We start from the raw sequence: 17,215 nt of genomic DNA on the forward strand, positions 1-17,215 counted from the left end.
ACTCTCCAGTTGTGAATCAGTGTTCCATTCTTAGACCATTAAAAGATAAATGCTTAGAAAAAAACTAATCCAAAACCTACAGCTGACAAAAAAAACACCAACAAACACATGGTTTCAATCTGAAGGTCATTCTCCATATAGGGCTGAATTTCTGATTTATCTGTACTGGAATGGAATTAAGCTAAGGATAACTGGATTTTAGAAGGATAGCAATAAATGTATCTTTAAATGGCTAATTATAGACTATAATAATATCTTAACTATGCCATGGCCATAAACTGCAGTACATGTCTATTTATTAGGCACTGCTAAAGCACAGATGTTGCAATTTGTGCTAACCTTTCACTGGTTTTTGCTAGCATACCAAAATGAGATAAATTTGTCACACGTTTCAGTGAACATTTTGTATTTGTTTTTATTTGTAGCACAAAGGCACTCATAAAATTAATGGAGAGAAAGAAAGAAATTAGCTTTTTTTTTACTGCTCTTGCTACCTGATAGCAGCAAGAGGTCACAGCTTGGCCCTCCAGGAGATGGTTTGGGTTATCATCTTTCAAAATAATAAAGATTTTTAATTTTAAATTATGGTCTGCTGACATACTACACTCTTGGTGTCCTGGTTTTGGCTGGAATAGAGTTAATTTTCTTTTATTCCCTGAAGTTAAAAAAAAAAATTAAAAAAATTGAATCACACATCTGGAGATGAAGATTGAAAATGAGTTTGGTTGAGTTTAGCTGTGACTTTCTGAAGGAGGTAGTGACAGCACCTGTGTTAAATGTTGTGCCTGTCCCACAGCAGTGCAGGTGGTGAGCTTGGAGTGACCTGGCTGGGAAAAAAAAAACAAATAAACATGATGAATGTGGTCTCACAGAGATTCCTTGTGGCATCTTTGGGCATGATGTAGGGTTGGAGTCAACAAGAAAATGTGAAGAACCAAAGGAAGGGCAGTAAATGCCTTGTTGTGTTCCAGCTTCAGCTCCTTGAGAAGGAATTTTGAGTGACTCTCCTCTAGGGGAGTAGGAATTACAAGATACATCCTCTCTTGCTTTCTAAGAGAGGGAGATGAGACTAAGGAGCAAAAGTCTGGCTACAGGAGCAAGAAAGTCTGATTTTCAGAATAAAAACAAGGAAAAAAGAAATAAAGGTGTCCCAGAACTGACAAAATGCATGGTGAGCAAAGAAGCACAAAATATGCACGTGTCTAGACTTCTATGTTTTTGTGTACCCTATAATGGAGAATACTTGAATTCTTTCAAAGCCTGTCAGCTGCCTGCTCTGTGACCCTTGGAAAGATGAACTCCAAACCTGAAAACAGCCTGCTTGACCTTCCCTGGAACACAAAAGATCAATTCTGGTCCTGGGAGACCTGGATTTCTGGAAGGACTTGGCAGAGGCCAGGGAGGGCTGGTGCTCCTGCAGGGCTTTGAGAGCACAGGAGTCTCCAGCCTTGGGTGTCCTAAAAGGGCTGTCACCACTGCACTTCAAAAAATGTCAGTGCTTTTATGTGCTAATGTGTTCTGTGACACAGCCAGCCTCCCCAGGCATGGTTTGCTGTGCCACTCTATACATACTCAGTCAGTTCTTTCAAGCAGTTTGGTCCTTTTAGTCCTTTAGGAGAGATGTTGCTGTTCCTTAGCAGTCTAATATTGCCTGCTAGTGCCTTGCCAGGAACCAAAGGCAGAATCATTTAAATATATATGTATATGTGTAATATGTATATATATAGAGAGAGATATATGTGTGTATTTTTAAAACATTTCCCTATCTTTCAGATTGATTTTTTTTTTTTTTAAATAAGGAAGTACTGTTCCTTAGAGCCATGGCAGCAGCATTCAAATGCCAGAGAAATCCCTTTTTGCTTGGGATGTTTGGTTTTGCTCTGTCTTTGCATTTTCTTTTATATGGTGCTTGTTTCTGCACAGTACCTCAATAATGCATTGCAGCTAGGAGGTACAGCTTAATATTCACCACTCCTTCCCCAGGGAATAGATGTGTGAGGGAAGCTTTTCTTCCAGCAGGCTCTTTGATGTTCTGTGTGTGTGTATGTGTGGTCATGTTTATAACTTGTACAAATTCCTGGCATGAAGGACACTGAAGCCAAGAGCAAAGAAACAGAGCATAAATTTCAATATCTCAAACGTTATCACAGTCCTGCTCAGCATTGTTTTTTGATGGAAGCCAAAAATTTCAAATTGGGTGCAAGTGACCAAAGTTTGAATTTATATATAAACATGAAATGGAATAAGACCAAATATTTAGGAGTCTACAGACTGTTTTAAACAACTAATCTGTGGACATCCAGTTTCAATAAAACATTAGTAGAGACCAAAATATGGCTGTTGCTTAAATGGGTGAAAGAGGCAGAAAGAGAAAATGATTGATTTTAAAGGATGGTTCTGAATACTTAAATAGGCTTTTCATCAGTGGGATCACAATAAGTTGTTACATGGCTTTTAATCCCTAGGCTGAAGTGCCTAGGGCATCTCTAAATCCTTTGAAGCTACAATGGGATTTTTTTTCTTTTTGAGCTACATCTGTGTGTTTTTAAGGTTCCAGAGAAGTTCTTACAAAATGTACTCAGAATGTCAACACAGTTCTTGTATTTTTAAAAGCCCACACTAAATTTAGTGCTGAGTTGATGCTTCTTGGCAGGCCTAAAGGGTGAGCTGGGGCCAGGCAGGAGAGGTAGAGCTCCTCTCATCTGAGGTATTTCTAACCAGTCAGGATGGGCTGCAGCTTTGTAGTGTAACAGATTTGATGGCCAAATCAGAAGTAAATCTACATTTTGGCTTCTTGCACTGCCAGAGATACCAGTTTAGTATTTGTTATTGCATCCCATAGGCAACAAACCCTCTCCAGTCCAGGGCTGGGTTACAGCACATGTTTTTGTGAAAGACCATGGCCATCAGGAGTTCACATTGCTGTGCCTGAGCTGCTTGGATGGTTATTTTTCAAAGGGAAGAGTGGAATCCTGTCCTCTTTACGAGCAGGGGAAGCTCAGAGGCAGTGAGCTGTCCTCTGGTGAATCTCTGAGTTGTGCCATGAGCCCTGCACAAGATCTGGGGTGACAGCTGGTCTCCAAATCCTGTAGGTTTGCCAAGACCTTCATTTCTAGTGCAATTTGAAAGTTTGTTGCATAGAAACGTTGGATGATGGAAAAAAGAAACAACTGTACAGCTCCTATTTTCTTGCTGCCACAGGATTCAATCCCAGGGCTTTGTTTATTTAATAAATGTACATGTGAAACTTGAAGGAGTTGACACAGGCATTTTAAGTGTATTCTTTGCACTTGTTAGGAGTATCCCTGTTTTCCTCACTGTCAGGACAGTGTCTCTGTTTTCCTCACTGCCAGGACAAACAGTTCCTGTGTTCTCCCTCTTGCCTTCTAGTACCTGGTAGGGCTTTACTTAATTTGGTGTTTGCCTTTCTAGGGATTTTTGTTTTCTCTGAGTCCTCTTTTTCTCTGTAACAAATGAAATCCTGCAGGGAGCTATATGATATTGAAAGATTAGGTAGAGCTACCACACACTAAAGTGAAGCTGAGCTGTAACCTCAGCCTAACAGGGACTCTGGATACAGACATGTAATTTTATGTTGGCCAGTACCATTGATTTCCCATACTGAGTTGGAAGTCCTGGAGTTATTAACCATTTCACATCTACTGCCAGAGAGCATATAGGACATTTTCATACACTTTGTTCACTTTCTGTGTGTTCCTTACTTGTGAATGGCAAATTCAGAGGGTGTAGCGAGCTGCCACCAGCTCGGCAAGGGAAGGTCAGAGCTGGGCACTGCTGCAGAGTTTGGGGGTCACTTGTGGCTCAGGCACCAGCCCTGCTCCAGAAGTTCTGGAGCTCAGTCCTGAGGCAGTGCTGCTGCTTCTCTGTTGGACTTGGGATAAGTCTTGAGCAGTGACATGATAGAAATGAGGGTTTGGCTTTTATCAGAAACAAAACGACCTTAAAATTATAACTTGCTTGGAAGCTTGTGGCTGAGCAAAGTGCTGGCTCACAGGCTTTCCCCCCACAGTTTTAAAAATGCAGGGAAAAGAAAAAAATGTAATTTATCTTGATACTGTTCATAAAACAGAATTAAATTGTAGGCAGCTTCTGGAAATGAAAAGTTCTTAATCTTTGCTAAACATCCTTGTTTCCTCTTATATTAAGAACAGTTTATTGTGAGTGCACCCAGAGAACCAGAACCTTACACATGTATTCAGCATTCTCCTGTCAAGCAAGAAAACCCAACTGGATTTCCATTTATGCAAGCAGAGAAAAAAAAACCCAAAACTGTTGAAAGTGTGAGTCTAATGAGGCCTCCACTAAAGCATAAAAGCTGTGCTGTGGTAGGTGCTTGGAAGTCAGTTCATTTTAATATTTTTGTTGAATTTATCTGATCCTTTTGACCCTTCGCCCTGTGATGTATCCAGAATTGTTACATAGCTTCAAGCCATTTGTATCCCTAGAGTTTAGTTCTTGGTACAGGCAGCAGTGCAACTGATTTTTTTTTTTTTTTTCCTTCTGCTCATTTAATGATGTGAAACACGGTTTGTATGTGAATCATCTGTTATTTGCCAATGGCAGGGATGTGGAGAGCAGTGGTGCCCATCCTTTAGAATTCTCAGTGCCCTGGTACCTCCTGGATGGTGAAAGGATAAGCTGATTTATAGGGTTTGGAATGCTGTACTTTGTGCTCTTAAAGATCCTCCCCACCTATATTAAGCCCTTATCTCACTGTCCAGCAAGGGTGTGTGTGCAAGCAGGAGCAGAATGGTTAAAGTGCCCTAGTGTTGGATGGAGCTGCTCCCACTTTGGCTTGTTTACCTTGGCTGCTCATGATATTCTCCCTACGTTCCTCACGGAAGATTCCATTTTTTTTTCGCGAGAGGGATGAGCTCGTTTGTGAAAGGAAAAGCAAGCAGCCGTTCTGTTTATGGATCCTGCGTGCCGGCGTCCCGATGAGCGCAGCTCGGTGCTGGGGGGGAATGTGCGCGGCACCCAGGGCACACACGCGTGCATTTGCATTTCAAATCAGCTGAGTCAACACAATATAATGGTCCTGCCTGTCGGTCCTTAGAGAGCCACAGTAGCTGACAATGTGTGCTTAAAGGGAGGGTCTGCTTTTCTTCGTCTTCTTTTTTTTTTTATTTTTTTATTTTTTTTCAAGCCGGTTTCCATAGCCAATAGTGCCGTTCCAGGCGCCTGCACCGGAGCTGTTGGGACCGCTGTTGTTTAGCTGATGATTACCCTGTCACAGCGGCCGGGATTTTGTTCTATTTTATAAACACAGGGAAAAAAAAAAAAAAAAACCAAACCAAAACAACAACCCACCGCCAAAACTGGCAACAGCTCAGAGAAGAGAAGCTGCCGGAGTGCTGCTGCCACTGATGCGAGCAGCTGTTTCCATCTGCAGTGCAGCACCGCAGCCTCCCCAGCGCCGGAGCTGCCGGGGCTGCTCGCCGCGGGGACTCCGGTGAAGCCGGCCTTGCTGTCGCCGAGCCCCGAGCCCGGGCACGCCGAGGATGGGAGGCTCGCAGTCCCTGCAGCAGGCACAGCCAGGTGGCCTGGTCCGGGAGCCGTCTGAGGCCATGTAAGTGCGGGTGCCTCGGCTGTGCCGGGCTGGCCGAGGCCTTTGTTCGGCTGGTGGCGCTGGGGCCGGGGCAGAGCGGGGCTCTGGGTGAGGGTGGTGCCAGGGCACCTCGGTCTGTGTGTGCAGCACTGCCTGCCAGCCCTACCCTCCGTCCTGCCGTCTTTCGGGTGCATGATCAATCAAACACCCTGACCAGCGAACAAAACCCAGCCCCTTCCCCCTTCCCAAACCCACCACCACCACCTCTGCGGTTTGGTTTCAAATGCTCAGCGTGGAGCTCCGTGTCGCTGTGCTTTATTCGGGGCTTCTTGCTGCTTTTCTCTGCATGGATACAGTTTTTCATGTCGCATCAACCTTGTCACATCCATCCCTGCCATGGTGTTGTATCCTCTGGTGGAGCATAAGCAAGGTGTCCTTAGGTCTCTCCTCGCTGAAGGCCTGCTCGGAAAGATTCGCTGGGGGAGGGAGGAAAAAGCAGAGAATTCGTGCTTGTTCACAGCGAGTTAGCACTTTTCTGGGTGGCTAAATCGTGTATGAAAGTGTAGAAAAGTATATGTGCATGCAGGAATGGCAGCATCATTTCCCATTTGTAAATAGGATTTTGTAGTTTATTGGTAGAGGATTTATCAGTTTACTTAGCCAGCAGTCCTTTCTCCTTAACCCTCCACCCCAGGCTAGTAAGGTGGAATACTGGAGCATGGAACTTGCCTGGGAATGGATTTTAGAAGGACTGCCTTGTCTCCTTTTGTCATTACAGTTATATAAATCACATTTATCTTAACATGTCTGACTGCTGTGTTCATTACTGAATATGTATTTTGGTAATGTTTTAGGTATTTATCTATTAGGGCTAGTCTACAAACTAACCTCATATAGGTCCCTTTAATTTTTTTTTCTAATGTAATGTGTGCTTGTTAACGTAGCTCTGATTATGGTTGAGGCATCATTTGTGTGTTTGAGATAAGTGCTTCAGAGCCATTGGGGAATGATAGAGCAGTAACTGATAGTTTTGCCTCTGTAATAGGCCTTACAAGTAGGTATCTGCTCCCTATTGTCATATTCCAGCATATCAGCAGATAGCTTTGCTTGACAGTGTCTTGTTATATCTGTAAGATACAGGCCTAACAGCATTTCTGCATCCTTTGTTCTTTTGATGGGAAGCTTCAGCAATTAATATTTTTTTCCACTGTAGATGCATCTGACATTCCTATAAAAAGCATCTATTTTAATAATATGGTGGAATAAATGGATGCCTCATTATCCTTAAAGCACTATAAATTACATTTTCATCTGCACACACTGCTGTTGATTTTTAACAGTAGTCCAAGGACTGGGCAATAAAAGAAATGTTGCTAAAACAGGGTTCAGGTTATTTTGCTCCAGTTTTCACAGCTTTTTAAGAATGCATTCTGATCGAGGTGTATATGTATATATTTATACATTTGGGGAACACTTGAGTAAATTATATTGTCATCTCTCACAATCACTCCTTTTATATATAAACATACTCATTTTTTGCATTAAGTCATTCCTGTGGGGTTTCAAGATGATCTTTTAATCAAAGGAACACTTCTAGCACAGGCATCATTCAGTATCTGTTGATGTCCTTGGGAAGAGTTTGTGGAAGGTATTACTAATCTTCTTTTAAATAAATCACCAAGGGATTGCGCTGCTTTCTTCAACAAAATACTCTTCAAAATGAGATAAGAATGGAGGTGTTTCTTTATCCTTGAGAAAACAGGCCTGTTTTATGAAACAACATCCTCATAGGATGTCATGGTCATCAGTTCTGGTGTGAGGTTTTAACTTTTTACCCTTATTGCTGTAACTTTTACCAATGCTTTTTCAATGAGGTTGCATTTGACTTGCTTTGCACACATAAGCAAATTCCTTAATGGCAATGATGGCTCCGAGGCAGAAACATCTGGCCATGTCCCAGGCAAGTTGGGCAGCTGCCCACACAGCTCCAGCATCCCCCAAGTCATCATTTCTGCCATCAGCAGAGCTGACTGCCCTAAGGAGAGCTGCTCCACAAAGGGAGAGCAGAGTTGGGTTTGGCTGCCCTGAGTTCATTAGAGTCAGGAATCATTACTGGAGTAAAATAGCATCAAGAAAACTACAGAGGCAAACAAATTCCTTTAGTAGCTGCTGCATTAGGAGTTCCTCCAAAGTATCCTATGATGGACTTCTTGATTAAACACTGGAAAGTTGTAGAAATAAATTGGTGTTAGAATCCATGCTGAAAAGGGGTCTAGGTTAAGATTTTAGAGTGTATCTATGATTAAATATGCCCTTTTTGCATGCCTATGCCAAATTCCCAATTTTAATGTAAATTTGTTTCAGGCAGGGTAAAAGTGTTTGCAATAAACCCACTATTGGTACTGACAGCCCGGGGTGTTCTGTTGCTCATTGTGGATTGTTAGCACTCACTGGCAGCAGACAGTTGCCCTTCTATTTAAAGAAAAAAGAAAAGTCAATTTGGAATGATAAAGAAGGGAAAGCCCAAGGGAAGCCCCTGACAATAAAAGTTAACTGCAGATGAAAGTGGGGTGGTTCAGACCTGCTGCTGACGTTATGAGCGCTGTCATGTGCTTTGCAAATCGCAGCAGGCACCCTGGTGGTCACAGACTGAGCTCAATCAGGGGCAGTTCCCATCAGATAATAGGAGTGGGCTCTGCTGAAATAAAAGCCAGTGACAGTGAGATGATGTTTGGTGTGCACGGATTTGTTGGGTGCACACACACATCTGGTGACAGCGTCCTTGCCTGCGCTGTCTGAGATGCCAGTGCTGCCCTGCTCAGGGAGTGAGCAGAAATCAGCTTGCCAAGTGCTACCACTTCATCTTCAGTGCTTTTATTTGTAAGAGCAATAGATTTCTCTCTCTTGGTAATGTTTTTTGACTATTAGCAAACTGGAAACGTTGCTAGTGTTTTAAATGCTGGGAGCTCTTAGGCACTTGTCATCCCTGAATTGTATTTCTTTTTAAGGGGACAGGATTTCTTTCTCCTGAGCATGAACCACACCTTGTTTTTCTGGTTGCATTATGGTTGCTGTCCTTCCAGCAACTGGGCAGGATTTACATTCATTGCCCATTTTTTGCTCAGCCAAAGGGCTGCTGATGTGTTATTTCCTCCCATCAGGAGCTCTACGTGCTGCGTCTCTAACGTTTGCATCCCTTGCCAATCCAAGAGGAAAATGACTGAAGCCTGAGCCAGCTCCCACTGAAGTTGATAGTGGAATGCCCACTGACTTCAGTGGGAGCTGGAGCAGGCTCCAAGAAAGAAATTGAATGTCACTGGTCATTGGTAGCAGGCCAAGATGTTGGTGTCCCAGTAAGTTGTTTTTCAATATTTCTTCTGCTGCAAGGTCTTTTCTTTTGTTTGTTGGTTACTGGAGAGACTCTGAAAAATGTAAACTGGATAGTCTCAGCCTTCTGCACAGGAGATATGAGCAGTTTTCTTTGTGTAAGGATCTATATACACATGTATTTATAAAAGTTATCACTCCATATGGGTAGAAAAACCAGCCCTTTCTTGCCACTACATTATTTTATTTTTTTATCTCCCAAACCTGGAAGAATCCATTGTGTGGTTCTTAAAAGTTCAAAAGAAATTAGTCTGGTGAAATATTTGCACAGTATTATATGCTTAGGAAAATGGTCCAAATAAATATATATATAAAATTAGAAAATATTGAAAGGATTTGCATCTTGGGAGGAGGGGAAGCTGCTGTTACTGAATTGATATTTAGTCAGAGTTAATCCCTTGACAGACAGTTCTGCCTATTGTCAGCTTATTATGTAGGAACATAAATTTGTTTTCTTCTTCCTCTTACTGACAGCCTTCAGTGAACATCCCCATCAGTAATTAGAGGATGCTCTATCTGCTGGGTTTGTCTGCTAAATAGAGTGAATTGCTGGAAGCCATGGGGATGTTTTACTTAAGATGTACCAGAAGTAACGAGGAGATTCTTCTGTGAAGCTCCCCTGTCTTTCATTCCAGCCTCCCTTATTTGAGCCCAAAGGATCTCATCTCTGAAGTCAATGACAGCGTTCCCTTTGATATGAGAGGTGCTTACATCAACCACTTCTTCTGTCACTGGGAGTAGGCAGGTCACGTTCAGACTTGAAACCAAAGTGAAAAGACCCCATCCTCCCTCACCCCTCTATTAAACAAGGCACAGCACAGTCTGGCAAACCCATGTGTGCTCTAAAGCTCTCCATACGGACTGGGGTGCCCTATGCCATGTGTAATGGAGCTGCTGTCATCTATTATATATTGTGACGTGCAGGCAAATTGGAAAATACAAACTGATGTGAGGTGGTAAAAACATGAATGAAAAGGCATTTCCTGCACATGCATTGTGGCTGTCATTTACCAGCAGAGCTGTTTCCCTGGCTGCGTTTGCTTTTTTGCTTTTTGCTTGCCTTGACCCAGCAGTCAGAGGAACTGATTGTTAGATTTAAATCAAAGATGCTCTGCAGCACTGTGTGTTTCAAAAAGTAAGAGTCTGGGTTCTTTTAATGTTTCTCTAACATTATTACAGCACCCAGAAAGGCTTGTCTCTTACAAGCACATCTCCTTTGTTTTAAGGAAACCTTTAACCTATAGTTTTTATATGTGCTGGTGTCTTGGATACCATTTCCTTATTCATCTCTGATGCTTTGTAAGGATTTAGCTGTGTACCAAGCTTCTTATGTAGTCCAGGTAAACAGGATCTTGGGTGGCAAGAAGCAGAGTTGTAATTACAGCTAGAAATTCAATGCAGTTTGCATTCTCTTGGAGAAAGTGGATGGGTTTGCTGTAAGAAGCAAACAAGCAAATGTATTTTTTACTATGGAAAAAGCTAAGGAAAGAGAAGTGTCATTTCTCTCCAGATCCTTAAATGCTCTAAAGCAACCATCTGAATTTAGTAGCAGGCTATGGATATTATGTTTTGTATTCTCATTAGAACCAGCTTAATGGAAAAAAATTGAATTAGTTTCCTTTTTCCAGCACAGTCTTAAATTTTCTTGTAAGGCAGGTTTTGGCCTGAGAGCTTTCATTGATGGTGACACAAGACAAGATAGTGAGATCCTCCCTTGGCTCTGGAAACCAAATTGAAATTTGCACGTGAACCGAATTTTGGTTGAAGCAACTGTGGATATGTCTGAGACAGACCTCGGGGGAACTGTAGAGCTCTGTTTCTTGTCTGGTGCTGCCCTGCAGTATTGTTTGCTGCTGCTCCTCTCCCTCTGCTGCAAGGAGTGATTCAGGGATGCTTGGGAAACCTCTTTGAGGGGAAGAACTGGGGCTCTTGGTTCTGTTGGGGCAAATATGTAAACTTGGAGAAAATCTGTGTCTTTCCATTCTAAGCTTATTTGATTTTGATTAATCGGAATCCTTAGAATTATGTCCAGATTTACACGATACAGTTTTCCTAAACAAAAGCAGCTTTTTTGTAGGGCTTAATGTAAACCAGGTTGTATCTGAAAGAGGCTACATTTACAATCACATAAGCTCCTGCTCCTTTAGAGCTTTGATTTCCTTCTGCATAAAAACCTGCATTTATTGGTCTTGTTAATAACAGCCCATTGCTCTCCTTAGAAATGAGTCCAGCATTGTGCCGGGAAAAGGGTTTGGTTGCTAAAGGAGAGGAAAGATGAGCAAGCAATTCAGATTCCTTTGTTTAAGTGCAGGACCAAAGCAGGAGCTTGGGAAGGGAAGGTTCAGCACCTTGCTCCTCACCTGGCTGAGCTGTGGGCATTGCAGCTGGGTGCCAGCTGGTGAAATGCCACCGGGATCAGGGATTTGCTCTTTCCATCATCCTGCGGTGCTGAGTCGGTGCTTCCTGAGCCAGGCGTTCCTGCAGAAGGGAAAGGGAAAGGGAAAGGGAAAGGGAAAGGGAAAGGGAAAGGGAAAGGGAAAGGGAAAGGGAAAGGGAAAGGGAAAAAGGGAAAGGGAAAGGGAAAGGGAAAGGGAAAGGGAAAGGGAAAGGGAAAGGGAAAAGGGAAAGGGAAAGGGGAAAGGGAAAGGGAAAGGGAAAGGGAAAGGGATAAGTATTTTAAGGGAAAGGGAAAGGGAAAGGGAAAAGGGAAAAGGGAAAGGGAAAGGGAAAGGGAAAGGGAAAGGTTTCCCTGAGAGCTGGAGCAGCACCAAGTGTACCCATGGGAGAGGTGAATGAAGGCAATGGAAAGCCTTCCAGAGCTGCACTGGGCTGGAGCAGCAGCAGAGGGACCTCACACACCCAAGGCAGGAGATGGAATGAGTAGAGCCCAAGCAGAGATTTTTTGTTACTGTTGTTAAATGTATTTTTTTTGTTGTTGTTCTTTGCTCCTACTGCTCGCTGGCCATGTTTCTGTCCATTCAGCTGCTTTTCATGTTGAAGTAGGGGAATAAGGGTCAGAGAGGATCTTGCAAAATTCCTTAGAGGGGCTGTGGAGGGGCCAGGAAGGTAGAATAGGTTGAAGGCAGAGGGTATCTGCTCCTGTTTCCTTTTAGTGAAGGTTCTCCCTGCCTCTCCTCCACCCCTGTTAATCCTTGTCTCCTTTGTGACAGACGGGGCCATCCACAGGCATTACAGGAGCACAGCCTTGTTTCCCCATTTCAGTGTTTCCAGCAATCCCCGTGCTCCCAGGATGAGCCAGTCCCCAGCAATGGCAGGTGTCACACATTTGTCCTCCTCACACTTCACAGCCACTGTTTTGTCCCCAGGTCCCACTTTTGAGCTGTGTGGCAGAGCTGGGATGTGGCTCTGCAAAGCCTTGTTGCATTTAAGAGGTGTTTCCAGTAAACAAAGCAATTCCAGACCTGTGGCTCTGGCTCCCAGTGAATTATTGATCCGTTTCCCATTGATGATGCTGTTTAGCAGGAGCACAGGATGCTTCTTGGTGAAGAGATGGTTCACACAATTGTGTTTCCTGGGTTAAAATTTTAGACCTTGGGACTAAAAGAATAGGGAAGATACCTGCCAGGGGTACTAAATATTTGAACATTCACCACTGATTCAAACACCAACCCCTGACCCACTTGAGTGAGCAAAGTGCATCACTGGCTGGGATTATTATGTATTAACTAGTTATATTTGTTTTAAGTATTTCCCACCTTTAATATTGGGCTAAACTGCATCTTTCTTAAAAGATTTCTACACTTGAGTATCAGCAGCCTCTCGTGATTTAGGGACACATTAGTATATTTGCAGTCGAGATGTCTGAAGAAGAGTGCCTTTAATTAAATTGCTTTTTCCTGTTGTACCTCTGAGAATAAAGCATCAGCCTGAGAAGAGCATAGGGATTTAAAAAACAATTTCAATTTTGAGTCCTGTTTCTGTGGCGTAGATATTTTCATTATTCGGGCTGAAGCCAGTCAAAGAGAAAACAGACTGGCCAGAAAGGATGGGGGATTGTTTTATTATTCATTTGTATCAGTGGTGTTGAAAAACATACCCTACCAGATCTCAGGGAAAGCAATAAAAAGGAAAAAATTAACATGATTTAAAGCAATATGGGAACTTCTTGCTAATCAGTTAGAAAAATGATTTAAGTGGATTGAAGTGCTGCTGTAAGTGTGCCATGTTATCTCCCGCAGTCTTTTTTCCTTCAGATGTGGTTTCCCACAGCTTGAGACATTTCTCTAGCATTGCTGTGTGAAAGCAGGAAATGGCTTTTGTTGGGGGAGTGGGAATTTGGCTTCTGCACAAAATGTGCTCAAAATCGCTGAATAAACAAGGAGGGAAAGCAGGAAAAAAATAATTCCTTCTTCCCATTTCAGTTATGGTAGGAAGATTGCTTATAAGACAAAAGGCTAAAACCCAAAACTCAACATTATTTTTAAGCTGATTGTGGCCTTTTAGTTCTCCTCCACTGCAGTTTTTATCCTGTTCTCTAAATATAGCCATCCTGTGAGGAAAAAGGAGCCTTTTAATAGCAAGTGATTAATGTCTGAGGTATTCATAGTTTTCTTTTTGCAATCTATTATAGAAGACATATTTCCAAACTGGTCTGTGTGGCTTGGATAACACACAAGGTATTATATTCTGTTGGTGAAGTCCCACATAATTATCCAAAAGGGGAAGCCATAGCATTTTATTTCTGTTATCTCACCTATGTAAAAAAAGAAAATCCAGATTCTTGTCTCGGAGCTCAGACACTGAGTTTTCCCAGTACTTCAGCTTGCAAGCCCCACTGCTGGAAAAGCTGAGAAGTGACTCAGTAGCATCGGATCAGCAGCAGTGTGTGACCATATTCACCCATTCACACCAAATTTACCCTGCTGTCAATCACTGACAGCTCAGCTGAGCTGTGAGGTGCTCTGCGGCACCGGAGGATTTGAAACCCTTTGGTCTCAGGGTGAGGGGAGGCACAGAACTGCTCAGGGCAGGAGAATGACTGGCTGCAGGATCACCTTCCTCCTGGTGTCCCAAAAATCAACCTTCTGCCTCTCAGGACACATCCTCGTGGCCTGGCCAGTGCCGCCTTTGTTGTAATGGTGCTTGTTTTTCTGGGGAGCTCTGTTTCCTGCAGGAACATTTATGCTGAAATAATATTAAAACCTTCCTCTGGAGGGGAGCTCCTGCCCTGCTTTCTGTACACATCCCTGTCAATATGAGCCCTTGTGCAGTTGCCGTTTTGGTGGAATGGGATTTATTTGAAATTTTAGTGAGAACTGAATTCTCATTTTAAGTGAGAATTGCAAAGGATGCTTCTCTGCTGCTTCATGGCTCAGGCCATAGAATGAACATGTGATGTTATCCTGCTCTTGGATTGAGCAGAAAGCCTCTGCTGAGGAAGGAACTGCAGATGATTTTGTGGATTATTACTCTGAATGCAAGACGTGATTTCTGTTTAAACCTTCCAGCTTTGATTGTGCTCTTTTACAAAAACCTTTTTTAAAAATGGACCTTACTTCCTCTGTCCTACAGTATTGTTTTTAATTAGTGTTTTAATGTGTCAGAAAGATAGCAGGATAAAGAATGAAGATACCAAGGAAATTAACCTCATCCCAGTTCATGGATTTCTTCTATAAAATTTCTTGAAATTGCTGTGATTAAAGAAGCTGGAGTTGTACTTTTCATTGAGCCATATCCAGTTTTAAAGTAAAAATAAAAGAGATCTGGTAACTCAGCAGTGGTGACTGTTATAAAGTAGGACTAAAATTATTCTCCAGCATTATTGTTTAAGCTGAAATAATCCTGTGATGAAATTATGGTTTTGTTTTGATGGTCAGACTTTGCAAGGCAGAAACCTGTAGAATATGGCATGAGTGTTGCAGGCAAGTAGCTCAAGGTGTGATTGCCTTTTCTGTGCACTTATGCTATATATCCTATACATGTGCCATATACACCTGCTAGCAGACTGAAGGGTTCCCCTGTAAGGGAATGCACGTTTCCAGTGCAGACTCAGCACTAGAAATCTCTGAATTCCGACTGACTTCAGGGGCATTTTGCACATCACTGGAGCAGACCCTCAGAGACCAGTACCCTGTGATTTTCCTGTGTCCACCTTGCAGGTACAAAACACAATTTTATTATATTGTCAAGGCTTTATTCTCATCCTGTGTGTGCACATCAGTAATAATGTTCCTGTGGGACAATGGTGTCATTGGCCTATGGAGCAGATGTGAGCTGAGGGAAAGATTGGTGGTCTGTTTCCTTCCCAACATCATCTTCTTGTGGCCCTTCTTGTGGTTGGTCTCCTCACAGTATGGGATTGTTGTGAGTTTATTTAATCCTAGGATGGATGATCTTGTCATTTTGCCCTACAATAGTGTGTGAGAGAGGTCCATTAATAGTTAATGGTCAGAAATGTGTCCCTAAAGGAACTGTCTTGTAAATGGAGTGTGGTGACACGTAAGTGACATGTTGGTACCTCCCCCAGCTCCTGCCTCAGTATAAACACCAGATCCAGCACTGAGAACATTCCCCAGGGGCAGAGGCAGCAGCACAGCTGGCTTTACATGTTCTCTCAAGTGTCACCCATCTTTCAGCTCCAGCAGGCTGGGCTGAGGTTGCTGGCTTTGCTCTTCTCTGGGCAAAAGGTTTTCACAGAATCAGAGTGGCTGGAGTTGGAAGGGACCTCTGGGGATCATCTGCTCCAGCCTCCAGAGAGAGCTCTGAATTCCTTTGAGACACCCTATAATATCAAAGGTATGTTTTATTAGAGAAAAGGAATAGTTTGTGAAGTTTATGCCTCTAGAGCATAATAGAAAGTTTGAGAGGTTTATGCCACTCACCATGTATATTTGCATTGTTTTCTAAAAGTAGATCCATAGGTGCTAGGTTTGATAGGTAGGCTAAATCAAATTTGGTAGATTCCAAATATTAGTACCTAAAATAACCAGATAACTCCACCATTGCATCTCTGTTTCCTGTGGCTTGCTGTACAAATTTAATATCAAAATTTAAAATCTGTAGGGCTGTTTCATATTCAAAATACATAGCAGCTAACAATCATCATGTTAAAAGCAGCTAATTATTGGGGAATGTCATGTTAGCTGGAAGTCACTGTGTAGGCAAATATTATGTAAAAATCACAGCATAGAAAGTTGGCACATCTTTGATATTATCCTAACCTAGTTCTGGGATTAAAAAAATGACCTTTTATTGTAGCTGCAGAACATTCTTGGTCCTCATGAGTAGGCCCTTGGGTCAGCTAATGGCTGCTGGCCTGAAGTGGTAACTTGATCTCCAGGAAAGGAATTACCATTTGGGCTCTCCTGATGTTTTTGAATTATGATGCAGGACTGTATTTGTAAGAGTCTGAAGAAAAAAAAAAAAAAAAAGAGGCAAGAATGTGTGTATGTGTGTGTCTCTCTATTAGATTTGTGTAACTGTACCACAGGTGATACCGAAAGATGAATTATGAGAGATTGTCAGTTATTTAATTTTATATAAACAAAAGGAAAAAGCCCTCAAATGTAAAATGCAATGAGCAGTCATTTTCCCCTTCTGGATTCTGCATACATTTACAACAAGAAGCTGTTCATGCTGTTTAAAGGTCCCAGCCTGAGTGGATAAGGCAGGTTTGAACTGAACTGACCAAGAGCACTGAGCTCAATGAACTTTAAAGGTCCCTTCCAGCCCAAACTATTTTATGATTCTTTGTATGTGCAGCAGTTCAGAGGCAGAGTTGAGAGAAGGATTGATCCTCATCTGGAGAGATGTATGTCTGGAATATCCTGTCTCAGTGTTCTTTTTTTGCTGTAGCTTACTTGGTTTTGGGGGATTTTTAAGAGAAAATCAGTTTAACCATTGAAAATGTCACCTGGAAATCTAAAAAGGTTTTATCAGATTTTTACAGTGAATGAGCTTTGACTGAAATTAGTGCATATTTCTGATTGCCTTGTCTCTCTGGCTTTAGAAACTCTAAATCTTGGAGTTACTGAGTGTCTTTCCAAATCTGTCAGCCTGTGTGGCCCTTGCCACTGCAGTAAAAGTGCCTGCTTAAGTAACACACAACCAGATTGACCTCAGAAGGATACAGCCACTCCTGTATCCTTGGTTCTGGGCTCATCAGTAAACCACACCTGAATTATTCATGCAGGCTTTATGAGGATCATCTCTGGAAATGATTGATGGAGGTGAAACTACAGAACTCATTCCTCCTTTTTATTTCCAGCTCATTTCCCAGTGGGAGATACCAAGAATGAA

The 17,215-nt window shown here is 42.4% G+C and overlaps 1 protein-coding gene across 12 annotated transcripts in view; it reads left to right on the forward strand.

Moving 5' to 3' along the window:
- TACC2 (transforming acidic coiled-coil containing protein 2) overlaps window positions 1-17,215 on the forward strand; it is a 124,392-nt gene that overhangs the window by 64,132 nt on the left and 43,045 nt on the right. For 3 of the 12 annotated variants that reach the window (XM_056494420.1, XM_056494421.1, XM_056494423.1), the window contains exon 1: window positions 5,215-5,590. The exons of the other annotated variants lie outside the window; for them this stretch is intronic. In XM_056494420.1, coding sequence (XP_056350395.1) covers window positions 5,523-5,590 — 68 coding nt within the window. In that variant the 5' untranslated portion in view covers window positions 5,215-5,522. Of the gene's footprint in view, window positions 1-5,214; window positions 5,591-17,215 lie in introns of those variants that run through there. 12 annotated transcript variants of the gene reach the window in all.

Source organism: Oenanthe melanoleuca, chromosome 6 (assembly GCF_029582105.1).
Source record: "Oenanthe melanoleuca isolate GR-GAL-2019-014 chromosome 6, OMel1.0, whole genome shotgun sequence".
In the NCBI taxonomy this organism is placed as follows: Eukaryota; Metazoa; Chordata; class Aves; order Passeriformes; family Muscicapidae; genus Oenanthe; species Oenanthe melanoleuca.